The sequence below is a fragment of the Oncorhynchus clarkii genome, chromosome 16 (genome assembly GCF_045791955.1).
Source record: "Oncorhynchus clarkii lewisi isolate Uvic-CL-2024 chromosome 16, UVic_Ocla_1.0, whole genome shotgun sequence".
NCBI lineage: Eukaryota > Metazoa > Chordata > Actinopteri > Salmoniformes > Salmonidae > Oncorhynchus > Oncorhynchus clarkii.
In genome coordinates, this window is record NC_092162.1 from 56,880,659 (window position 1) to 56,908,522 (window position 27,864).

General features: G+C 41.6%; 1 protein-coding gene across 3 annotated transcripts; it reads right to left on the reverse strand.

Moving 5' to 3' along the window:
• Positions 1–2,033: 2,033 nt before the first annotated feature.
• On the reverse strand, positions 2,034–26,774 carry LOC139368794 (RAF proto-oncogene serine/threonine-protein kinase-like). 3 transcript variants are annotated; one of them, XM_071108143.1, is made up of 18 exons: positions 26,686–26,774; positions 26,280–26,313; positions 20,067–20,293; positions 19,542–19,654; positions 19,079–19,181; positions 16,977–17,134; positions 15,068–15,160; positions 10,336–10,489; positions 9,545–9,587; positions 9,289–9,404; positions 8,781–8,898; positions 8,487–8,571; positions 7,820–7,996; positions 7,600–7,646; positions 7,317–7,435; positions 6,694–6,825; positions 3,859–3,993; positions 2,034–3,670 (listed from the first exon to the last, which is right to left on the reverse strand). In XM_071108143.1, exons 3-18 carry the CDS (start codon positions 20,265–20,267, stop codon positions 3,530–3,532), a joined length of 1,935 nt encoding a protein of 644 aa, XP_070964244.1. In that variant the 5' UTR covers positions 20,268–20,293; positions 26,280–26,313; positions 26,686–26,774; the 3' UTR covers positions 2,034–3,529. The 3 variants fall into 3 exon arrangements, with proteins under 3 accessions (XP_070964244.1, XP_070964243.1, XP_070964245.1); XM_071108142.1 differs by having other exon boundaries at positions 26,535–26,762; XM_071108144.1 differs by lacking the exon at positions 26,280–26,313 and having other exon boundaries at positions 26,686–26,767.
• Positions 26,775–27,864: the final 1,090 nt, after the last annotated feature.

The following is a 27,864-nucleotide window of genomic DNA, read 5'->3' on the forward strand; positions in this document are numbered from 1 at the left end:
ATGGCCTGTCAGAAAGCAGAAATAGAACAGTTAAACACACACGCAGCAAAACTCCACAGAAATAGAAGCCAAGAGGTCAGAAGACAGAGATGGTTTTGGTCTTGTGTTTCACCACTTTTGATGACCCCAGGGCTATTTTTCCCTTCACTGAAGTTTTCTGAGACACACATGATTCATAAGATACAGGAAAACACATTGCTAAAACTTACGCCCTGTCATCAGTCCCCGAATTAGGTCTGATGACCAACTGAAAGGAAAAAATCAGGGCCATCAGACATTATAGAACACAAAAACATAATGGTCTATGACTGTAAAAGGTGTTGTGAATTTAACATAAGGAGCTTCAACGTATGTGTTACCCAATAGCTTTGTTGAGATTGTGTTATCATTTAGTCCCATCCTCACTGCCAATAGCTGTGGTGCACCTAGTGCCATTTCCCAATGGTGGAATCCCCTAGTGGCCTGTCTAGATGGGATCCACAGTGAGATTGCACCACACTGCTACTGCAACAGCAAACATTGTACCCAGCTACAAAGTCTTGCACATGTATCCTACTGAGGTGAGTCTAATGGTGGAGATCAGTGTCTCAACGTCTTTTGTACCTGCCTGGGACAATTCACATTAAAACAAGAAGCTCTTTACGGCATACACAATCAGTGTCAGGGTTATCATTTTTGTGTTATATGAATGTCTATCTTTTTAATATTTATTTTAATGTAGATGGCCAAAGTCTGTGTCATCGCAATTTTTCATAGCCAACCAATGCCCTTGTTCGTGCACAGGCAACATACACTTTGATTGACAGTTATTGTTATGAGTGAACACAGTCCTTTTACCAGTTAGTAGCAACAAAGAATGGAAGGTGTTGAACACTTACGCACATTAGTTTAACTTCATTTTATTAAAATAACATGAAATAAACAACATTCTCACGTTTACAATAAAAAAGAAATGTACCTCCTGGAAGAGACATGGCAGACAAAATGTAAATTAGATTTCAAATCATTTTTTTAATATTAAAGACAATTGCCCAATATCCAGCTCATGATGGTTTACCCAAAGAGAAGGCTGATTAAAATGTGTGGGTAACTACTGAGCAGAACACTCTGCAAAGCCATGAACCAATCACATGGACCGTAGAAACATAGCCATTGCGTTTGTTAAAACGTCCAAATAAAAATCAATCAGTCATGCTTGACTGTCTGACAAGTTATAATTTTTTTCCAGAATTAAGGAAAACAATTATAAAAGCATGAAGATGAAGACATTGATAATAATTTCAAATCTCTATCTGATTTAAGACTATGTACAATCAAATACCCCTGCAAAACCAATAGATGGATCACACTGTTTTTGATAAGAATCATCCTAGAAGGTGGTTGGTCTAGGCTTCATCTCCTCTTCAGGCAGGTCAGCTTAGAGAATATCTTCTTCATAAGAAACTAGGGCAGTCAGTCCTGTCAGACAGAAAGGTGTGCTTCACAGCTCAGAGATAGAGAGCCTCTTATTTCACTCTCTCTCAGGCATTTCCTTCACTGTCTCTGCCTCTCTGTCCCCAGGTAGGTGTGCTTTCTTTCACATATTTACATGTTCCACTAACTGCATTGCCACTGTCCATTGCACCCATTTTAGCAATGGAGAAAATTACAGTAGGCCTCTGATTAACCCTATACTTTGCATGAATTTCATTCACCATCAATCATCTTCTCCAACCCAATGGGTAGTCAATATTTTTCTCTTCTCTCCATACCAAAACAGTCACTGGAAAAACTCAGTCAGTGACTGAAATCCCATATTGATCCCATCCACCGTCACTGTTCCTTTAAACCCCAGTCACTCGTCTTTTTCTACGCCATACAATGCCTTGCAAAATTATTCATCCCCTTGGCATTTTTCCTATTTTGTTGCATTATAACCTGTAATTTAAATAGATTTTTGTTTGGATTTCATATAATGGAAATAAACAAAATAGTCCAAATTTGGTGAAGTGAAATGAAAAAAATTACTTCTTCAATTATTATATATTTAAAAAAAATAAACTGGTGCAACCAATTACCTTCAGAAGTCACATAATTTGTTAAATAAAGTCCACCTGTGTGCAATCTAAGTGTCACATGATCGGTCACATGATCTCAGTATATATACATACACCTGTTCTGAAAAACCCAAGAATCTGCAACACCACTAAGCAAGCGGCACCATGAAGACCAAGGAGCTCTCCAAACAGGTCAGGGACAAAGTTGTGGAGAAATACAGATTAGGGTTGGGTTATAAAAAAATATCTGAAACTTTGAACATCCCACAGAGCACCATTTAATCCATTATAAAAAAATTGAAAGAATATCGCACCACAACAAACCTTCCAAGAGAGGGCTGCCCACCAAAACTCAAGGACCAGGAAAGGAGGGCATTAATCAGAGAGGCAACAAAGAGACCAAAGATAACCCTGAATGGGCTGCAAAGCTCCACAGAGGAGATTGGAGTATCTGTCCATAGGACTACTTTAAGCCATACACTCCACAGAGGTGGGCTTTACAGAAGAGTGGCCAGAAAAAAGCCATTGCTTAAAGAAAAAAATAAGCAAAAATGTTTGGTGGTCGCCAAAATGCATGTGGGAGACTCCCCAAACATATGGAAGAAGGTAATCTGGTCACATGAGACTAAAATGTAGCTTTTTGGCCATCAAGGAAAACGCTATGTCTGGCGCAAACCTAACACCTCTCATCACCCCGAGAACACCATCCTCACAGTGAAGCATGGTGATGGCAGCATCATGCTGTGGGGATGTTTTTCATTGGCATGGACTGGGTCAGAATTGAAGGAATGATGGATGGCTCTAAATACAGGGAAATTCTTGAGGGAAACCTGTTTCAGTCTTCCAGAGATTTGAGACTGGGACAGAGGTTCACATTCCAGCAGGACAATGACCCTAGGCATTTTGCTAAAGCAACACCTGAGTGGTATAAGGGGAAACATTTTAATGTCTTGGAATGGTCAAAGCCCAGACCTCAATTCAATTGAGATTCTGTGGTATGACTTAAAGATTGCTGTACGCCAGGGGAACCCATCCAAGCAAGAGCAGTTTTGCCTTGAAGAATGGGCAAAAATCCCAGTGGCTAGATGTGCCAAGCTTATAGAGACATACCCCAAGAGACTTGCAGCTGTAATTAATGAAAAGATGGCTTTACAACGTATTGACTTTGGGGGGGGGGGGGGGGGGGGGGTGAATAGTTATGCACGCTCAAGTTTTCATTTTTTTGGTCTTATTTCTTGTTTGTTTCACAACAAAAAATACTTTGCATCTTCAAAGTGGTAGACATGTTGTGTAAATCAAATGATACAAACCCCCCAAAAATCTATTTAATTCCAGGTTGTAAGGCAACAAAATAGGAAAAATGCCAAGGGGGGTGAATACTTTCATAACCCACTGTAGATATTTGGGGTGTGTGTGTGTGTGTGTGTTCTCATGCACACACGTGTATGTTTTAGAACAGGAGCAGGTAGGAGGGACAGGTTGAGTATTGTAGTTCAGAACACAGGCAGTCTGCTATAGGTGGAAGTGAAGACGTTAATATCCTCGGTGTGGGAGGCTCTGTGCATGGAGGGTTCTGAGGCACTGCGGTTGATCTTAGGCAGGGAGTGCTGGAGCAGCTCAATTGACGACAGGATCTGGAAGAGTGGGAGAGGAAAAGAGAGAGAGAAAGAGGGGTAGATTGGATGAGTACCGGGCAGCGCTCCCATCAAATTTGGAGGCCTTTGCTACAGTGTAATTTACATTCAACTCCAGAGACCTTTCAACCCACTTCAGTCAATAAAGGTGTCAAGATAATGTACAGAGAAAACTCATTAGCTAGTACCTGGGGGAACAGTGGCCTCTCGTCCTTGATCTTCTTGATGCAGTCGGCCACCAGCCTCTTCATGGCCTTAGGACAGCTCTTATAAAGCTTACTGAGATCTGGAGACAGGTACCCCCGGCCCACCATGAAGATGATCTATAGAGGGAGAAAAAGGGTTAGAGGTCAGGGGTAAGGAACAGAGGTCTGAGACAGGTACCCCCAGCCCACCATGAAGATGATCTGACAATGGAGACAGAGATAAGGGTGTTCTTTTCTGTGGAGGTCACAACCAGTCACTAATAATACCTATGAGACAGTCCTTATGACAGAACTTGACTATGGCCCTATCTTCCTGATTCCTGCTTACAAGCAAAAATTAAAGCAGGAAGCACCATTGACTCGGTCTATAAAAAAGTGGTCAGATGAAGCAGATGCTAAGCTACAGGACTGTTTTGCTATCACAGACAGCTTACAAGAAATCATGTCATGCCCTGTGACGAACCATCACACAGGCAAAGCGTCAATACAGGGCTAAGATTGAATCATACTACACCGGCTCCGACGCTCGTCTTGTGTGGCAGGGCTTGCAAACTTTTACAGACTACAAAGGGAAGCACAGCTGCGAGCTGCCCAGTGACACAAGCCTACCAGACGGGCTATATCAGTTCTATGCTCGCTTCGAGGCAAGCAACACTGAGGCATGCATGAGAGCATCAGCTGTTCCGGACGACTGTGTGATCATGCTCTCCGTAGCCGACGTGAGTAAGACCTTTAAACAGGTCAACATACACAAGGCTGCGGGGCCAGACGGATTACCAGGATGTGTGCTCCGGGCATGTGCTGACCAACTGGCAGGTGTCTTCACTGACATTTTCAACATGTCCCTGACTGAGTCTGTAATACAACATGTTTCAAGCAGACCATCATAGTCCCTGTGCACAAGAACACAAAGGCAACCTGCCTAAATGACTACAGACGCGTAGCACTCACGTCCGTAGCCATGAAGTGCTTTGAAAGGTTGGTAATGGCTCACATCAACACCATTATCCCAGAAACCCTAGACCCACTCCAATTTGCATACCGCCCAAACAGATACACAGATGATGCAATCTCTATTGCACTCCACACTGCCCTTTCCCACCTGAACAAAAGGAACACTTATGTGAGAATGCTATTCATTGATCAGCGACTAGCTCAGCGTTCAACACCATAGTAATCTCAAAGCTCATCACTAAGCTAAGGATCCTGGGACTAAACACCTCCCTCTGCAACTGGATCCTGGACTTCCGAACAGGCCGCCCCCAGGTGGTGAAGGTTGGTAGCAACACATCTGCCATGCTGATCCTCAACACTGGAGCTCCCAACGGTGTGTGCTCAGTCCCCTCCTGTACTCCCTGTTCACCCACGACTGCATGGCCAGGCACGACTCCAACACCATCATTAAGTTCGCAGACGACACAACAGTGGTAGGCCTGATCACCGACAACGACGAGACAGCCTATAGGGAGGAGGTCAGAGACCTGGCCGGGTGGTGCCAGAATAACAACCTATCCCTCAACGTAACCAAGACCAAGGAGATGATTGTGGACTACAGGAAAAGGAGGACCGAGCACGCCCCCATTCTCATCGACGGGGCTGTAGTGGAGCAGGTTGAGAGCTTCAAGTTCCTTGGTGTCCACATCAACAGCAAACTAGAATGGTCCAAGCACACCAAGACAGTCGTGAAGAGGGCACAACAAAGTTTATTCCCCCTCAGGAGATTGAAAAGATTTGGCATGGGTCCTGAGATACTCAAAAGGTTCTACAGCTGCAACATCTGCCTGGTACGGTAATTGCTCAGCCTCTGACCACAAGGCACTTCAGAGGGTAGTGTGTACGGCCCAGTACATCACTGGGGCTAAGCTGCCTGCCATCCAGGACCTCTACACCAGCCGGTGTCAGATGAAGTCCCTAAAAATTGTCAAAGACACCAGCCACCCCAGTCATAGACTGTTCTCTCTACTACCACATGGCAAGCGGTACCGGAGTGCCAAGTCTAGGACAAAAAGGCTTCTCAACAGTTTTTACCCCCAAGGCATAAGACTGCTGAACAGGTAATCAAATGGCTACCTGGACTATTTGCATTGTCTGCCCCCCCCAACCCCTCTTCTACGCTGCTGCTCCTCTCTGTGTATCATATATGCATAGTCACTTTAACTATACATTCATGTACATACTACCTCAATTGGGCCGACCAACCAGTGCTCCCACACATTGGCTAACCGGGCTATCTGCATTGTGTCCCGCCACCCACCACCCGCTAACCCCTCTTTTACGCTACTGCTACTCTCTGTTCATCATATATGCATAGCCACTTTACCCATTCTACATGTACATACTACCTCAATCAGCCTGACTAACCGGAGTCTGTATGTAGCCTCACTACTTTTATAGCCTCGCTACTGTATATAGCCTGTCTTTTTACTGTTGTTTTATTTCTTTACCTACCCATTGTTCACCTAATACCTTTTTTGCACTATTGGTTAGAGTCTGTAAGTAAGTATTTCACTGTAAGGTCTACACCTGTTGTATTCGGCGCACATGACAAATAAACTTTGATTTGATTTGAGAGAGACAGAGAGAGAGAGAGACAGAGCGAGACAGAGAGAGAGAGAGAGAGAGAGAGAGAGAGAGAGAGAGATACTAGATCAAAATAAGTACATTTATGCCCGTGGCTGAAACTGGGTCACACAATCTTAGTTATATTTGATTTGTTAAAATCAAACAAGGCAGGACAGTATCTGTCCCTACATTTAGCACAACTGAAATATAGACTACCATGGTTTTAGAGATGGCTGTGTGGCAGGCTGGGTTTACCTGGTCTCTGTTGGCTATCTGTGAGTATGGCAGCTCTCCCGTCATCAGCTCATGGAGGACAACACCGTAGGAGTACACGTCAGACTGGAAACTATAGGGCATGTTGTCCTGCATACGGATAACCTCAGGAGCCTGAGAACAGAGGATAGAATAACAGACAAACTTGTTTAAATTGATTTCATTTTTAATTCCAGGAACCATAATGAGTACATCTCAAAGGTGTGGCTTCTAAGTTTCATTTTCAAAAGAGACAAGTCAAACGATTGCTGGAGTGCACGGCCACCAAAACGAACACATTTTCCCAGATTAAGAAACTGCTCCCCTTATCCCAGGGGTGGGCAATTCCAGTCCTCGGGGGCCTGATTGGTGTCACAGTTTTGCCCCAGCCTCAGCTAACACACCTGACTCCAATAATCACCTAATCATGATCTTCAGTTTAGAATGCAATTTGATTAATCAGCTGTGTTTGCTAGGGATGGGGAAAAAGTGTGACACCAATCAGGCCCCCGAGGACTAGAGTTGCCCACCCCTGCCTGAACCCCATCTCTCAGGCCCAATCTCAACAGCAACGAAAGTAAGGTACTTTTCTTCTAGCGTGACATTGATATTTTCCGCTTACTGACCATCCACAGTATGGACCCTGAGGGTTGCTCCACCTGGTGAGAACCACTCCACCTGGCCTTGACCGTGGCCAGACCAAAGTCTCCTATCTTCACCGTCAGGCCCTCATGTAGGAAGATATCTGTACCACTGTCAAGGAAGCATAGCTGTGGCAGACTGCTGAATCTGTGAAAAATACTATGACTTTGAACTCATACATAATTTGTCTAATTTCAAGCCAACACTATTTTCTATTCAGTTGTCACAACAAAGTGACAGAGCTTAAAACAGTGAAGAAAAGGATACTATTTGACTTCATGTCCCGGTGGATGATGTTTTTGGCGTGCAAATAGCTGAAAGTAAAATACAGTGAAAATGGGAATTTACGACATTTCAGTTGCATGTTAATAATACAATAATAAACATAATATCCTTCTAAAGCTATCGCCTTTTTATAGCGTCAATCTAAAGCTAACACCCTTGTAAACCTAGTATTCCTAAGCTTGTCCCTGCTGTGTGGACTCACTCCATGCCCTGAGCTGTCTGCCTGGCAATGTCTATAAGCTGGAACATCTGGAAGTTGGTCTCCTGGACGTGAAGGTGTTTGTAGAGGCTGCTGCCCTCACACCACTGGGTCACGATGGCCAGGTTGTCCTTCGTCATGTAGCCCATGAACAACAGGATGTTGACGTGCCGCGTTTTCCTGCGGTCAAAAAGAAGGAGAGAGACATACAGACAGCGAGAGAGAGAGGGAGAGCAAGAGTGAGAGGGCGAAACACAGGAAGAGGAAATCACCAAAACAAGATGAGATAATGCTGCATGAAGATAATCTACCAACAATAAACACATAAGGTCAATATATTGCTCTCTCTAAAGTGATGAATACAATAAGAATATCACTATAGGGCAACAGAAAGCCTAGTGGTTAGAGCGTTTGGCCAGTAACCGAAGGGTTGCTAGTCAAACAAGGTGAAAAATCTTGAGCAAGACACTTAACTCTATAGGGGTCATTGTTAATAATGGCAGACCCAGGTCATGACCCCACTCTCTGAGAGTGTTTCAGTGGGATTTGGGATATGCAAAAAACACATTTCCAATAAATACACACTTGTACATGTATGCAATAGGACAAATATAAGCACCCACCAAATTATTATTATTATAGTTCTCTCACTGCTCTCACCCTCTCTTACCTAAGGACAGCCACCTCGTTTCTGAAGGCCTGGAACTGCTCTGGCGTGGGGTCAATCACCTTTAGGATCTTCACTGCTACGTCACCTACAACAGACAAACAACGTGGTACAGAAACGGTCTACGCTGCTGTGTGACCATGTAGACTAGGCTCAGGACAAGTGTTCAAGTCAACTCATAGGCATGATTGGAAGATCCAGAACTCCTCACAAACCTTTGTAGACCTTCGCAACAGCATAACCAAGCATTACAAGCATTGTGTTTATCCAACAGGTGCCATCCAGAAGCGTGCTCACCGTGCCATTTCCCTTTGTACACCGTTCCGAAGGACCCTGAGCCGATACAGGAGTGAAGAACCACTTCACTGGCCTCAATCTCCCAGTAATAACTGGAGTCCCGCTTGTCCCTCGGACGCTGCAGTGGGATAGTCAATAGAAGGCCACATTCTCCATCTAAAGTAGATCTTACATACAATTCACTTATACAGTTATTCCTACACTCTTACAAAAAAAGGTGCTATCTAGAACCTAAAAGGGTTCTTCGGCTGGCCCATAAGAGAACCCTTTGAAGAACCCTTTTTGGTTCCAGATACAACCATTCTGAGTTCCATGTAGAACCCTCTGTGGAAAGGGTTCTACATGGAACACAGAATGGTTCAACCTGGAACCAAAAAGTGTTCTTCTATTGGGACAGTTGAATAACCCTTTTGAAACCCTTTTTTAAAAGAATGTAGGAATTAAAAGTACTATTGAGATGCTATTCATTCACAGTCAGTGTACAAACTACAGGGGCTGTCTAACTTACTATTTTGTGTTTCTCCTGAGTGTTGAATGAAGGAGCCCTCTCTCGTCTGTCTGGAGCTGGGGTGTTAGACTGGGACTGGGACCAGCCTGTGGGACTCTGGCTGGGGGAACTCCCGCCTAGGAAGGGAAGATGGACCAATGGTATTTAGAATGGCAGGTTATGACAGAAAGTGTTGTTGTGGGATGTTGTGCATGTTTCCATTAGCTTAGCAGAAACTGTGCCACTCATGTGGGGTAACCACCTTTTACAATCTTACCAGAGTCATGATTACGCATTGCTTCATGATTACGCATTGCTTCCTAGGAAAACACAAAACAAAATATTCTTTCAGATTTTTACACATATCAAATGAACACAAGTCATTCAACAGTTTCATCATTCAGTTAGATCATTCAGTTAAAGAAACTATAAAAGCATGTGGATAGTAGTCTGTTGAAAGGCATGTCATGTTATTTATCACACAACACTCTGACACTCTGCCTCCTAGCCTTGTCTGGGCTCTCTGACGTCGCCTCAACAAAAGAGTTGGAGAAGCGAATAATACCTACTCTCCTCTTCAGCCAGAAACACCTGCACCATGAGCTAGGGGAGGTATTCAGACCATCTAGCTAGTCCCCATCAGGGCACAACACAGTGGGACAGGGAAGGAAAGGGAGATGAGGAGAGATAGAGTGCTACCCAGGTGTTACATTTTGTGGGCATATTAGATACAGCTATCAAGTTATCATTTTTCAAATTACACGGGTATGGAAACTAATGAATCAGAAAGGAATACAGTAAAGTGCAGCATATAAAAAGTGAAATGAAACAAAGATAATAGAACACAATCAAGGAAATCATGCTATATATTAAAGTAAATTGTAATCATGCTATAGATTCATTACTTAGTAGAAACAGTAAGGGGGAGGGAGGGATGACAGAAGTTACGGAGAAGATGGTTGAGATTCCGAGCGTGTAAGAAGGGCCAGATCGGGCAGGGAGGTTATTTTAGGATGGGCTGCCTGGACTTCCAAGAGTCCCCTGGGGACCCGCGTGGTGTGTTGTTACCTCCATCATGCTGCTGTCGACGGGCATGGTGGTGCTGACCATGTGGACGTTGGGCGTGGAGGTGGAGCGCTGCCTCTGGGACAGAGCGCCCCCCGTGGGTGGGTAGGGGGCCGTGTAGTTGAAGGCGTGAGGGGTGGAGCAGCGGTTAAGAGAGCTGAGGGGTGAATACAGGGGCAACATCAGGCTTAGGAAAAGTAGGGACACTGAACACAACACATTAAGTGCATCAGTAAGATATAATAGTGTCATGGTTTTGTCATGACAATTGTTTGGATAAAAAAGCATCAAATATTATTACCATGATTGAATAATTACTATTTTTGTTTATCTTAGTCTGAGATACCATTGAGTGGCTCTTCTAATGCAAAAAATAATAATAATTCACACACGAGATAATTCTACAACTTCTTACAATCAATCTCACAGGGGTGTAGTGGATGGCAGCTTGTCAGTTTCATTTCTGCCATTATGTGACATTTTTCTCAGGCACACCCTAGAACACCCTCACTATGTGACATGGTTAGAAGGCACACCCTAAAACACCCTCACTATGTGACATGGTCACTATGTGACATGGTTACTATGTGACATGGTTACTATGTGACATGGTTACTATGTGACATGGTCACTATGTGACATGGTTACTATGTGACATGGTTACTATGTGACATGGTTACTATGTGACATAGTTACTATGTGACATGGTCACTATGTGACATGGTTACTATGTGACATGGTCACTATGTGACATGGTTACTATGTGACATGGTTACTATGTGACATGGTCACTATGTGACATGGTCACATGTGACATGGTTAGAAGGCACACCCTAGAACACCCTCACTATGTGACATGGTTACTATGTGACATGGTTACTATGTGACATGGTTACTATGTGACATGGTCACTATGTGACATGGTCACTATGTGACATGGTTACTATGTGACATGGTTACTATGTGACATGGTCACTATGTGACATGGTTACTATGTGACATGGTCACTATGTGACATGGTTACTATGTGACATGGTTACTATGTGACATGGTCACTATGTGACATGGTTACTATGTGACATGGTTACTATGTGACATGGTTACTATGTGACATGGTTACTATGTGACATGGTCACTATGTGACATGGTTACTATGTGACATGGTTACTATGTGACATGGTCACTATGTGACATGGTTACTATGTGACATGGTCACATGTGACATGGTTAGAAGGCACACCCTAGAACACCCTCACTATGTGACATGGTTACTATGTGAAATGGTTACTATGTGACATGGTTACTATGTGACATGGTCACTATGTGACATGGTTACTATGTGACATGGTTACTATGTGACATGGTCACTATGTGACATGGTTACTATGTGACATGGTCACTATGTGACATGGTTAGAAGGCACACCCTAGAACACCCTCACTATGTGACATAGTTAGAAGGCACACCCTAGAACACCCTCACTATGTGACATGGTTACTATGTGACATGGTCACTATGTGACATGGTCACTATGTGACATGATTACTATGTGACATGGTTACTATGTGACATGGTTACTATGTGACATGGTTACTATGTGACATGGTCACTATGTGACATGGTTACTATGTGACATGGTCACTATGTGACATGACTATGTGACATGGTCACTATGTGACATGGTCACTATGTGACATGGTTACTATGTGACATGGTCACTATGTGACATGGTTATTATGTGACATGGTTACTATGTGACATGGTTACTATGTGACATGGTTACTATTTGACAGGGTTATTACTATGTGACATGGTCACTATGTGACATGGTTACTATGTGACATGGTTACTATGTGACATGGTTACTATGTGACATGGTTACTATGTGACATGGTTACTACATGGTTACTATGTGACATGGTTACTATGTGACATGGTTACTAGGTGACATGGTTACTACATGGTTACTATGTGACATGGTTACAATGTGACATGGTTACTACATGGTTACTATGTGACATGGTTACTATGTGACATGGTTACTATGTGACATGGTTACTATGTGACATGGTCACTATGTGACATGGTTACTATGTGACATGGTTACTACATGGTTACTATGTGACATGGTTACTATGTGACATGGTTACTATGTGACATGGTTACTACATGGTTACTATGTGACATGGTTACTATGTGACATGGTTACTATGTGACATGGTTACTATGTGACATGGTCAATATGTGACATGGTTACTATGTGACATGGTCACTATGTGACATGGTTACTACATGGTTACTATGTGACATGGTTACTATGTGACATGGTTACTACATGGTTACTATGTGACATGGTTACTATGTGACATGGTTACTACATGGTTACTATGTGACATGGTTACTATGTGACATGGTTACTATGTGACATGGTCACTATGTGACATGGTCACTATGTGACATGGTTACTATGTGACATAGTCACTATGTGACATGGTTACTATGTGACATGGTTACTATGTGACATGGTCACTATGTGACATGGTCACATGTGACATGGTTAGAAGGCACACCCTAGAACACCCTCACTATGTGACATGGTTACTATGTGACATGGTCACTATGTGACATGGTCACTATGTGACATGGTTACTATGTGACATGGTCACTATGTGACATTGTCACTATGTGACATGGTCACTATGTGACATGGTTACTATGTGACATGGTCACTATGTGACATGGTTACTATGTGACATGGTTACTATGTGACATGGTCACTATGTGACATGGTCACTATGTGACATGGTTACTATGTGACATGGTTACTATGTGACAGGGTCACTATGTGACAGGGTCACTATGTGACATGGTTACTATGTGACAGGGTCACTATGTCACTATGTGACATGGTTATTATGTGACATGGTTACTATGTGACATGGTTACTATGTGGCATGGTCACTATGTGACATGGTCACTATGTGACATGGTTACTATGTGACATGGTTACTATGTGACATGGTCACTATGTGACATGGTCACTATGTGACATGGTTACTATGTGACATGGTCACTATGTGACATGGTTACTATGTGACATTGTTACTATGTGACATGGTTACTATGTGACATTGTTACTATGTGACATGGTTACTATGTGACATGGTTACTATGTGACATGGTCACTATGTGACATGGTTACTATGTGACATGGTCACTATGTGACATGGTCACTATGTGACATGGTTAGAAGGCCATTTCTGTTTCAGGCAGTGACCGTTTGACACTACATCTCAAAATCTATCCTCTACTTTCTTGATAGTTGAACAACCACAGTCCTGCACACATTGAGATTCTACTAAATTCAATAACAGGAAAATGTTCTAGGTATTAGGATTTCCATTCTACAAATACTACCCCATTCACTAGGGGAAGTATTTCAACCTCAGTTTTTGCCAAGAATTTGCTATGATGTTACGCTACAAAGCTCACCAGTCAAAGTTAGCACAAATCCTACCAAAACAATTCACATGGCACAGATGTGGGATCTAAATTTGAACAGTATTGTCGCAGTAAAAGAATCCTACAGCAACAGGATTTTAACTTTCACACTTTTCCGACGATGTAATGTTTAATCTGTAATTAGGCTATTAGCTGGCCAAAATTGGGCTACATGACAAGTGCAATTCTGCTAGTATAACAGTTTGTTAGTGCGGGAGATTTACATATATGTCTGTGAATTTATGTAAATATCGACGCTCATCTGCATTTCCTGCAGCGCAAGAAAATTCTCAGCAACAACAGAGTAATCAAATTAAGATCCAATCTCAGAGTAGTACATATTTCACAATAACTTGGAGGGAAAGCATATGGTTTTTCATTTCTTGCATATGCCATGCTTTTCTAGGAGCCTATGCAACTCATGATTGCTAGTTAGCCTTTCAGAATGGCGGTAGGTGACAATTCTCCTTGCACTCTCATTAAAGTTCTTGTTGATTCAGTGATGCTTAGTGTGATTCTGGTCTTGGTTCACTGCTGACTGGAAAGTATATTGTACTGTACTGTCAGTTGCTGGTGAAAGTGGCACTCCATGCTAGTGACATAGCATAACAGCACTCATACTGTATTAGACCACACCTCTAACCCTGTAAAGCACTCTATGAGAACAAATCCCCCTTTTGGCCAAAACAGGACTTTGTTTCGAAGAGCATTTGAGATTGTTCTGCACCAAACAACTTGATACTGTGTGCGAGCTAATTTGGCAATGATCTGAGTGCTTTTAAACTGTAATAAATGCTTCTGAAACAATAGCCTCTTTTCACACCTCTGGTTACATCATAAAGCTAGAGCCAGAATTAGGCATTGATTCGGTTTGAAGCCTTGGTTAAGGTGCTTTACAACTTACAGCTGCATCAGCTGAGGGCCATTCAAACATGGCAACCAAAGAACCCTTAACATTTGGCCACCATTACCTCTGAGAGCCAAAGACTTAGTAAACCTTACTGTACTGTAGTTAAATCAATTACAACCACACGCAACCCTTAGCCGTCATTAAATGTTAAGTCAAGAGGAAGACTTTGGCTGTACTTCTGTAGTTATTTGATTGCTGATGTTCTGTTGCTGCCTGGAGATAGCCTTGCTCACAGTACCAGGGTGAAAGAGGTCCATGGGACCCGTATCACCCATGGGTCGGAAGTGATAGGTCAGAGTTCAAGAGCAGGAGGGGTGGCTTTACCTGCTGGGGAGTCGGGACAGCGATTCTCTCATTCGCCGAGAAGTAAGAGGAGGAAGAGATGGACCCCCACTTTCACCTGGTGTCGGGAACAACCTAGAGAGAGAGAGAGAGTTTCAAGCTTTATTAGTCATATGTACAGGATACACATGGTATACACTGTCCAACGAAATGCTTACTTGCAGGATCCTTCTCAACAATCCAACATAAATAAGAAACAAAAAATCTACAAATGTATCTCTTCATGGCCAGTGATAGCCATCTACAAATGTATCTCTTCATGGCTAGTGATAGCGATCTACAAATGTATCTCTTCATGGCCAGTGATAGCCATCTACAAATGTATCTCTTCATGGCTAGTGATAGCGATCTACAAATGTGTCTCTTCATGGCCAGCGATAGCCATCTACAAATGTATCTCTTCATGGCCAGTGATAGCCATCTACAAATGTATCTCTTCATGGCTAGTGATAGCCATCTACAAATGTATCTCTTCATGGCCTGTGATATCCATCTACAAATGTATCTCTTCATGGCCAGTGATAGCGATCTACAAATGTATCTCTTCATGGCCAGTGATAGCCATCTACAAATGTATATCTTCATGGCCAGTGATAGCCATCTACAAATGTATCTCTTCATGGCCAGTGATAGCCATCTACAAATGTATGTCTTCATGGCCAGTGATAGCCATCTACAAATGTATCTCTTCGTGGACAGTGATAGCCATCTACAAATGTATCTCTTCATGGCCAGTGATAGCCATCTACAAATGTATCTCTTCATGGCCAGTGATAGCGACCTACAAATGTATCTCTTCATGGCCAGTGATAGCCATCTACAAATGTATCTCTTCATGGCCAGTGATAACAATCTACAAATGTATCTCTTCATGGCCAGAGATAGCATCTACAAATGTATCTCTTCGTGGCCAGTGATAGCCATCTACAAATGTATCTCTTCATTGCCAGTGATAGCGATCTACAAATGTATCTCTTCATGGCCAGTGATAGCCATCTACAAATGTATCTCTTCATGGCCAGTGATAGCGATCTACAAATGTATCTCTTCATGGCCAGTGATAGCCATCTACAAATGTATCTCTTCATGGCCAGTGATAGCCATCTACAAATGTATCTCTTCATGGCCAGTGATAGCCATCTACAAATGTATCTCTTCATGGCTAATGATAGCAATCTACAAATGTATCTCTTTATGGAAAGTGATAGCCATCTACAAATATATCTCTTCATGGCCAGTGATAGCCATCTACAAATGTATCTCTTTATGGCTAGTGATAGTGATCTACAAATGTATATCTTCATGGCTAGTGATAGCCATCTACAAATGTATCTCTTCATGGCTAGTGATAGCGATCTACAAATATATCTCTTCATGGCCAGTGATAGCGATCTACAAATGTATCTCTTCATGGCCAGTGATAGCCATCTGCAAATGTATCTCTTCATGGCCAGTGATAGCCATCTACAAATGTATCTCTTCATGGCCAGTGATAGCGATCTACAAATGTATCTCTTCATGGCTAGTGATAGCCATCTACAAATGTATCTCTTCATGGCCAGTGATAGCCATCTGCAAATGTATCTCTTCATGGCCAGTGATAGCCATCTGCAAATGCTTATTGTTGAAATATGGAGAACTAAAGCCTGCATGCAAAACAATTCTCTATGTAAATATCTATCTTCAATGCAGACTGTGAGAGCACCACTATTATTTTTCTTACTTAGCTCTTTTGTTAGTATGTTCCTTATTTTGTTTATTCACCCATTGCTGTATACTTGTACTGTTAAGATTTATATTGTTTTGTAAGTGTTCTTGCTATTCAATACAAACAGTTAGGTGTTAGCAACCATTTTGATTTGTGCTGCACAGAAGAGGAGAGGAGACTTACAGGAGCTGTCTGATGTTGCTCCAATCCACACACATCGTGGGCACTTTGGTGCTGCAATGCTCATGGAATTTGTAGCCGCATGTTTGGCAACGGAAACCATTCAAAAGGAACTTCTGGCATATATCGCAGAAGGCCAACTTCAGAAATGTTTTCCGAACCTGAAAGTTAAAGAGGAAAATTAAGTATTTCATTATTTTCCAGCCGATGCTAACGGCCTGGGTAAACAGTGTAAAATCCTTTATGGCAGGGGTGTCAAACATATGGCCATTCAATCCAGCCCGCGGATTTTTGTTTTTTCAATGTTGTTTTTTTTTGGGGGGGGGGAGATATTAAATTGACCTTTAAATGACTAGAACCAGATCGAAACTGTATAGAAATGTATAGTCCTTACATTTGTAGTTGAAGTCGGAAGTTTACATACACTTAGGTTGGAGTCATTAAAACTAGTTTTTCAACCACTCCACAAATTTCTTGTTAACAAACTATAGTTTTGGCAAGTCGGTTGGGACATCTACTTTGTGCATGACACATGTCATTTTTCCAACTATTGTTTAGACAGATTATTTCACTTACAATTCACTGTATCACAATTCCAGTGGGTCAGAAGTTTACATACACTAAGTTGACTGTGCCTTCAAACAGCTTGGAAAATTCCAGAAAATTATGTAATGGCTTTAGAAGCTTCTGATAGGCTAACTGACATCATTTGAGTCAATTGGAGGTGTATCTGTGGATGTATTTCAAGGCCTACCTTCAAACTCAGTGCCTCTTTGCTTGACATCATGGGAAAATCAAAAGAAATCAGCCAAGACCTCAGGAAAAAAATTGAAGACCTCCATAAGTCTGGTTCATCCTTGGGAGCAATTTCCAAACGCCTGAAGGTACCACGTTCATCTGTACAAACAATAGTACGCAAGTAAAAACACTCCTAGAGCTGAAAGTACTTTGGTGCGAAAAGTGCAAATCAATCCCAGAACAACAGCAAAAGACCCTGTGAAGATGCTGGAGGAAACAGGTACAAAAGTATCTATATCCACAGTAAAATGACCTATATCGACATAACCTGAAAGGCCGCTCAGCAAGGAAGAAGCCACTGCTCCAAAACTGCCATAAAAAAGCCAGACTACGGTTTGCAACTGCACATGGGGACAAAGATTGTACTTTTGAGAAATGTCCTCTGGTCTGATGAAACAAAAATAGAACTGTTTGGCCATAATGACCATGGTTATGTTTTGAGGAAAAGGGGGAGGCTTGCAAGCCGAAGAACACCATCCCAACCGTGAAGCACGGGTGTGGCAGCATCATGTTGTGGGGGTGCTTTGCTGCAGGAGGGATTGCGGCTCTGGATGGAAAACTATGTGGATATATTGAATCAACATCTCAAGACATCAGCCAGGAAGTTAAAGCTTGTTCACAAATGGGTCTTCCAAATGGACAATGACCCCAAGCATACTTCCAAAGTTGTGGCAAAATGGCTTAAGGACAACAAAGTCAAGGTATTCGAGTGGTCATCACAAAGCCCTGACCTCAATCCTATAGAAAGTTTGTGGGCAGAACTGAAAAAGCGTGTGCTAGCAAGGAGGACTACAAAGTTCCACCAGCTCTGTCAGGAGGAATGGGCCAAAATTCACCCAACTTATTGTGGGAAGCTTGTGGAAGGCTACCCAAAATATTTGACCCAGGTTAAACAATTTAAAGGCAATGCTACCAAATACTAATTGAGTGTATGTAAACTTCTGACCCACTGGGAATGTGATGAAAGAAATAAAAGCTGAAATCATTCTCTCTTTTTACTAGGATTAAATGTCAGGAATTGTGAAAAACTGAGTTTAAATGTATTTGGCTAAGGTGTATGTACATTTCCAACTTCAAATGTATAGTCTTTTCACTCTGTCAAGCTTGCTAACTGTTATCAAAATGAAAGCTAGACAGTCAGGGAGCATCAAAAATACAAAAGCGATGGATAGAGGACTATTTTGTGCAAATGTGTACAACAAGGAAATATAATACATTTTAAAAGCGGCCCTTCGGACCTCGGTTAAGACCGAATGCAGCCCGCGGGGTAAAATTAATTTGAAACCCCTGCTTTATGGGCTACTTACAAAGTTGTGCGTCGTCAAGGGGACATGATCTAAGACTTTCACCAGCAGTTCTTCCCCAATTAGTGAGGTAGAGTCGGTATTCCAATCCATACGTGACTTTTTACTGTTAAAAAAGGAACATGACACATTAAGTAAAGTAACAAATACTAGAGAGCAGACTGACACAACCAACCTTTACAAGAAAAGGTCATTCAACATGTCTTAGCCTGAAAGGTTGTATAGCTGCAGAATTATTTTTTTTGCAAAAAATAAAACACTTTCTTACAGCATCATATGGACCTACCTCAAGGTAGAAGTTGCCCCTAACCACAGATCTAGGATCAGCTTGTCCCACCCCAAATCCTAGCTTTTAACCTTAGGTGGGTGAAATAATACCTCACCCTGTATCAGTGGTTAGGGATCATTTCACCTACACTGCAGAGATCCAGTGACACCCCTCTGTTCCCCAGCGCCCAGAGCATACCTCCTCTGTCCTGGGTGCAGTCTGAAGACAGCACAGCACTCCGGTTGCAGACCCCGCACCTTCAGCGCTTTGATCAGGCAGCTGTGCAGGGTCATACCTGGCCTCACATTCACCTGAGGGACCACAACTAAAACACTCAACAACAACTACAACAACAACACTTACTGGGACCAGTGAAAACACAAGCATGTGTATAATATATTATCTTTTGGGATAATGGGATGATTTGGAATAATGGTATGCCCTTTGGTCTGTGTATGATGATGACAATCAATTTAGGTAGCAATTTTCCACTAACAGACTGCCACACTGCACTTAGGTGACTCAGTTAATTAAGCCCCCACTCAAACAACATTAGCACAGCAGTGTATTGTTGTTTCCATAATCCCACTCACTCACCGTCCCCTAAACTACTGTATTTCATTGCTTCCATTTTTTTTGTGTCCTTGGGTGTTTTGAAAGGCTCTTCAAATGAAATGTATGATTAGTAATGTACTATTATTATTATTGTTCTAATGGACTCACCACTGTGCGCTGCTGGTTGGGGAGGTAGACGCGGATGGTGCTGCTGGTCTTGGAGTCGGAGATCTTACTGTCGTCGGAGGAGCGGCGCTGGGAGGGGAAGCCCTGCACTATGGTCGGGGAAAGGCAAGGGCCCTCGAACACAGAGTCCTTCATCCCAAAGCCGTTGCTCAGGGTCTTCCATGCTCCCTGGAGGTGCTCCATCAGCAAACACTGGTGCTCTCAGCGCTCTGGGGACATAGTGGGAGTCAAAGTGTTGGGTTGAAATTCATCATATAGCAATGTTTATGCAGTGTCTGTCTTCATTCCCTCACAACTCCCAATACATTGCATATTCTGAAAAGTAGCTGAGAAAACTAGAAAGGAGTCTACCTGGTAGTAGTAGTGGTAGTAGCTAGTAGGATTTGACAGTCCTCCAAAACATTCTGTGATTTTATTGGTCCTATTAGGGCTGTGGCGGTCATGCCATTTTGTCAGCCGGTGATTGTCAAGCAAATGACTGCCGGTCTCACGGTAATTGACCGTTAATTAACATAAACACATTTGGCATCTCCTGGTTTCCACACAGCCTACAAGCCCCTGATGCAGACCTTTAGAACATTTAAAAAGTCTAATAAATCCATTTAATATAACCTACACCTTCACAATAAATCCATGTAATATAGCCTACACCTTCACAATAAATCCATGTAATATAACCTACACCATCACAATAAATCCATGTAATATAGCCTACACCTTCACAATAAATCCATGTAATATAACCTACACCTTCACAATAAATCCATGTAATATAACCTACACCTTCACAATAAATCCATGTAATATAACCTACACCATCACAATAAATCCATGTAATATAGCCTACACCATCACAATAAATCCATGTAATATAGCCTACACCTTCACAATAAATCCATGTAATATAACCTACACCTTCACAATAAATCCATGTAATATAACCTACACCATCACAATAAATCCATGTAATATAGCCTACACCATCACAATAAATCCATGTAATATAGCCTACACCTTCACAATAAATCCATGTAATATAGCCTACACTTTCACAATAAATCCATGTAATATAGCCTACACCTTCACAATAAATCAATGACTTATTTTAGACAGGTCTAAAATGATACAAAGAAAATGTAGTCTATTTCAGATGTCTTTAGGCCCTGATATGGCTATGCCATATGGCTGTGGGCTACACTAGTTCATTTAGCAGACACAATTTGCTTTGAATTCCGTGGCATTATTTTATATTATTTTATAGTATTAAGAATACAATTGAACATAGCTGAATAAAAATAGAAAGGATATTTTCTCCAAACTATTTCTGAGGGAGCGCGCACTTGAGGCTATTCTGTGTTGAGAGGTTAACAAAGAAACTGGTGCTCCTATATGCCTAATTTAGAGTTATTTATGCAACGGTGATTCAAACATTGGGCAATGTGTTTTGATTTTTCATACATTCTAAGGCTGCATGATGCGACTCTAATGATGATTTCACAAAAGTTGCATGAAAGGCATGAACTCTGCTTTGTTTTTTGTGCAAGGCTGTACACTCTTCATCAGTCTCTCATTCACAATTTCACAAGCACTTGATAATGCCTTGAATATCCCGGTCCTTCTGTGCGAGAAATAAATATTCCAAACATAGTCTGGGACAGCTGTGGGATGCGATAGATCCCAAAATAATGCAACCACTCTCATCAAAAAAGTTTAAAAGCAACAAGGCTGATGCAACAGATCAGAACATTTAGCTTAAAATGTTGATAACCTATTAGGCTATTTCTTCACATCATAAGCACAGCAATGAGCACACGGCAGTAGGCTTTAAGCCGCAAATGTTACAAAATGCAATGAACTAGTGGGAAAACACCATTCTCAAAAGTGACCGCAAATGTGATTATGCATGTAATGCTTTATTATAAAGGGAAATTATCTTCCTCAAACTTGAAACTCAAGCATTGCCTATGTATTGTATGCCAGTTAGGCTCTACATCGGTTGTAAAGTGGATTAATGTGCTTAATTTTAAGATGTTATTGGGCCACTTTATTTGTGATACAAACCTTACCAAAACATATAGGTCTATGAGCTAGTCTACATGAGGTGTGCAACTATGATTTGAAAAATTCACAAAAAAAGCCATGTGCTGTTTCTGCCCATACTGCATACAAGCTGGGCATCATTCACAAGTGATAATATACACTCCACTCTATGTGGACACCTGCTCGTCGAAGATCTCATTTCAAAATCATGGGCATTAATATGGAGTTGTTCCCCCCTTTGCTGCTATCACAGCCTCCCTTCCTCTGGGAAGGCCCTTCCACGAGATGTTGGAACATTGCTGCAGGGACTTGCTTCCATTCAGTCACAAGAGCATTAGTGAGGTTGGGCACTGACATTGGGCGATTTGGCCTGGCTCACAGCCGGCATTCCAATTTATTCCAAAGATTTTTGATGGGGTTGAGGTCAGGGCTCTGTGCGGGCCAGTCAAGTTCTTCCACACCAATCTCGACAAACCATTTCTGTATGGACCTCGCTTTGTGCACTGGGGCATTGTCATGCTGAAAAAGGTAAAGGGCCTTCCCAAAACTGTTGCCACAAAGTTGGAAGCACAGAATCGTTGAGAATGTAATTGTAAGCTGTAGCATTACAAATTCCCTTCACTGGAACTAAGGGGCCTAGCCCGAACCATGAAAAACAGCCCCAGACCATTAATCCTTATCCACCAAACATTACAGTTGGCACTATGCATTCGGGCAGGTAGCGTTCTCCTGGCATACACCAAACCCAGATTTGTCTATCGGACTGCCAGATGGTGAAGTGTGATTCCTCACTCCAGAGAACGCGTTCCCACTGCTCCTGAGTCCAACGGTGGCGAGCTTTACACCACTCCAGCCAACTCTTGGCATTGCGCATGGTCATCTTAGACTTGTGTAGCTGCTCGGCCATGGAAACTCATTTTTTGAAGCTCCTGACAAAAAGTTATTGCCCTGACGTTGCTTCCATAGGCAGTTTGGTACTAAGTTTGGTACGAGTGAGTGTTGCAACCGAGAATAGATTATTTTTTACGTGTTACGCGCTTCAGCACTTGCCGGTCCTATTCTGTGAGATTGTGTGGCCTACAACTTTGTGGCCGAGCCGTTGTTGCTCCTAGACGTTTCCACTTCACAATAACAGAAATTACAGTTGACCGGGGCAGCTCAAGCAGGGAAGAAATTTGACGAACTGACTTGTTGGAAAGGTAGCATCCTATGACAGTGCCATGTTGAAAGTCACTGAGCTTTTCAGTGAGGCCATTCTACTGTCAATGTTTGTCTACGGCGATTGCATGGCTGCGTGCTCGATTTTATACACCTGTCAGTAACGGTGTGGCTGAAATAGCCGAATCCACTAGCTTGAAGGGGTGTTGACATACTTTTGTATATACAGTTGATGTCGGAAGTTTAAATACACCTTAGCCAAATACATTTAAACTCAGTTTTTCACAATTCCTGACATTTAATCTTAATAAAAATTCCCTGTCTTAGGTCAGTTAAAATCACCTCTTTATTTTAAGAATGTGAAATGTCAGAATAATAGTAGAGAGAATAATTTATTTCAGCTTTTATTTCTTTCATCACATTCCCAGTGGGTCAGAAGTTTACATACACTCAATTAGTATTTGGCAGCTTTGCTTTAAAATTGTTTAAGTTGGGTCAAATGTTTCGGGGTAGCCTTCCACAAGCTTCCCATAATAAGTTGGGTGAATTTTGACCCATTCCACCTGACAAAACTGGTGAAACTGAGTCAAGTTTGTAGGCCTCCTTGCTCGCACACACTTTTTCAGTTCTGCCTACAAATGTTCTATGAGATTGATGTCAGGGCTTTGTGATGACCACTCGAATACCTTGACTTTGTTGTCCTTAAGTCATTTTGCCACAATTTTGGAAGTATGCTTGGGGTCATTGTCCATTTGGAAGACCCATTTGCAACCAAGCTTTAACTTCCTGACTGATGTCTTGAGATGTTGCTTCAACATATCCACATAATTTTCCATCCTCATGATGCCATCTATTTTGTGAAGTGCACCAGTCCCTCCTGCAGCAAAGCACCCCCACAACATGATGCTGCCACCCCCGTGCTTCATGGTTGGGATGGTGTTCTTCGGTTTGCAAGCCTCCCCCTTTTCCCTCTGAACATAACGATGGTCATTATGGCCAAATAGTTATATTTTTGTTTCATCAGACCAGAGGACATTTCTCCAAAAAGTACAATCTTTGTCCCCATGTGCAGTTGCAAACCGTAGTCTAGCTTTTTTTATGGCGGTTTTGGAGCAGTGGCTTCTTCCTTGCTGAGTGGCCTTTCATGTTATGTCGATATAGGACTCATTTTACTGTGGATATAGATACTTTTGTACCTGTTTCCTCCAGCATCTTCACAATGTCCTTTTTTTGTTGATCTGGGATTGATTTGCATTTTTCGCACCAAAGTACGTTCATCTCTAGGAGACAGAACGTGCCTCCTTCCTGAGCGGTATGATGGCTGCGTGGTCCCATGGTGTTTATACTTGCATACTATTGTTTGTACAGATGAGCGTGGTTCCTTCAGGTGTTTGGAAATTGCTCCCAAGGATGAACCAGACTTGTGGGGGTCTACAATTTTATTTCTGAGTTCTTGGCTGATTTCTGTTGATTTTCCCTTGATGTCAGGCAAAGAGGCAGTGAGTTTGAAGGTAGGCCTTGAAAAACATCCACAGGTACACCTCCAATTGACTCAAATTATGTCAATTAGCCTATCAGAAGCTTCTAAAGCCATGACATATTTTTCCAAGCTGTTTAAAGGCACAGTCAACTTATTGTATGTAAACTTCTGACTCACTGGAATTGTGATACAATGAATTATAAGTGAAATAATCTGTCTGTAAACAATTGTTGGAAAAATGACTTGTGTCATGCACAAAGTAGATGTTCTAACCGACTTGCCAAAACTATAGTTTATTAACAAGAAATTTGTGGAGTGGTTGAAAAACGAGTTTTAATGACTCCAGTGTGTGTACTTCAGTGTATGTAAACTTTCGACTTCAACTGTATCGTGTGTCTGTGACCAACAGATGCATATTTGTATTCTCAGTCATGAAATCCATTGATTAGGGCCTAATGAATGTATTTCAATTGACTGATTTCCTTCTATGAACTGTAACGGAGTAAAATCTTTGAAATTGGCTGCATGTTGCATTTATAGTTTTGTTCAGTGTAGTACCATTGGTAATATATGATTTATAGTGTATGGTTACATTTAATTTGCTCTTTAAAAACGTAACCTTTGGAATGACTTTAATGGCAACAGTGAATCTATTAAGGGATCTCTCAATAATCATTCTCATGACAGCACATTGGTAGTAGTCAGTGTCAAATATCAAACCTTGATGAGAGATCAAATGGATAAAAGTAGCTGTAGAAAAGGTCAATTCTCAGTAGGAGGTGCTGCCCAGCCTATTGTTTTTTCTTTTCTTCTGATAGTGGATATAACGTTGATGATCTGACGTTGTTTCAAAGGTACAAATCCAACGTATGTTATACAAGGCTTGCCTATGTTGAAAATTGGTTACCATGATGACATAATACTGTGGTTAAAATGTCACCCTCAAAACAATTTTTGCAAATGCAGTGTATCGTCCACATAGATTCTCTACGTCAAAATACCTTGACAAATTATGTCGAAACAAGTTGATTCAACCAGTTTGTGCCCAGTGGGTTATAACTACATATTCCATCTTTCAAAAAAAGTAGAGATTACAAATGCCAATGTGTTATAGAATGAGAATAGAATGTGTTATATGCAATGCATTTACATTTGACAAAATAAGTAAATATATTTGTGCAGGAGAATAGTGGTAGAAATGGCTGAACACAGTCCTCTAATTTACAAGTTTAGAGTCTATTTTCAACTTTTCCTCTAAACATAGGTTGAAATAGCATAAACAATGCCACGCTGTCTAAAATATGACAGTAGCCTATCTAGGGCCCTTTTCCGTACGATCCAAACTCCTTCATCAACCGAAACTTTAGACAGATCTATCACCATTTTCCTATCACATTAAAATACACATATTTGTTCTACTGACTCCAACAAGACTGAAAGTGATCTGACTAGTGATAAAGACGACAGCTGCAATCCAATTTTGTGCAGAATTAATGGCACTGCCAGAGCAAACTCACCAACACAAGCTAGAAAACTTCAGCTCCGCCATAACTTGAGCAAAATGTGGAGTCGATGACATCGTCATATTTGCAACGCATTCAAGAAAGAAAAAAAAGTAGCGGGTTATGATCAATCCAAAATGTTTAGCCCGGAAAGAAAGTAACAATGTATCAAAGTATCAAACCATGAAATAATAACCCACATGAAAGGAACCCCGATGTGTTACTCAACCAACCCCTAAAAAGATCTTTAGCCTTCCTTTCATTACTTACCCTGGGTGAGAAAAAAAAATACAAGCCTACGAGTCCAACAGACACCTTCCCAAAGTCACATGTGAATGACACTATACAACCGCCCGCTTCTATTTGCCTGATGCTAAATTAAAACTTTAAAAAAGTGGTTGTAGTTATGTTGTTCACATACCAATCAATATTTACGGCGATAAACAGAAGGTGAAAGAGTTTGAGTTCATGTCGTGCGCCTGCCTGACGCCAGTGACTGAAACAGGACCCCACAGTCATAACACGAATTTCAGCCATACGATTTACTGCGCAAAAATGAGGACACAAATTTAAGTCAGCCAACCCACTCTGACAATATGATATTTACTTTTTATGTGAATAACTAGTGAAAAGTAAACAAAGTCCAAAAAGTGGAGGTGTAGGTTAATAGAAAACAACCACACTTATGTTATTAATGAACTTTGAATGTGTGATGGAGGTTGGGCACTGACAAACAGCACACAAATTAGACTAGATTTAGCCTAGCTGTAGGCATTCAGGATGATTCAAATGTGTTGAGATTGCAATAGGCAGACTACACCAAAATATGTAATTATATCAAAACTTCAAAACAAAAAGGACATTGCTCAATATATGGTGAATCAGCATAAAATGCAGCCAATTATATGATTTTATATTTTTTGTAGACTATATGCTTATATTCAGTTGCAGAAGGAGAAATCCATCAAAAGAACAGAAAGCACCCCATCATCTGGTAAAAAGAAGGCACTACCCATAGCCTAGTTCAGTGAGCATCTACAATTACACTATCTTTTCAGGCCTGTCTATTAGATTTTTGACAAGAGATTTTAAAATCTTGGTTACTTGATATAGATTAAACCTGCTTGTTGACTTGAAATAGATAAAACCTGCATGGTGACTTGAAATATATAAAACCTGCAAATCTTTTTAACTTAAATGTACTGCATCTATCTTATTTGAGACATGCTGTTCTCATCATGAAATAAAGTCCTTTCTCATAGCAAAGAACAAGCTTAAAAGTGTTTGCTCTTAAATGGAGAAATAGGATCTTAGGGTCCTATCTTACCTTCAAACCTTCTACTCACCATGTGTTCAAGATCAGGTCCCCAGCCAATGGTCCCCTGAGGTAGATTACGACATCAAAGAGCCCAGAGTTCTATTGTGGAGAAAGATCAGAGCTTTGGTGATGTGGCTCTCCTCACCAGCACAGACCAGCAGCCTGCTCTCCTTAATGCTATTAGCACACATTGAATGTACGGGCAGATGACATCCTTATAAAAAAAGCTATAATCATCCTAATTTTATAGTTGCATATCATATCCTCTCTCTCCTGTCAAAT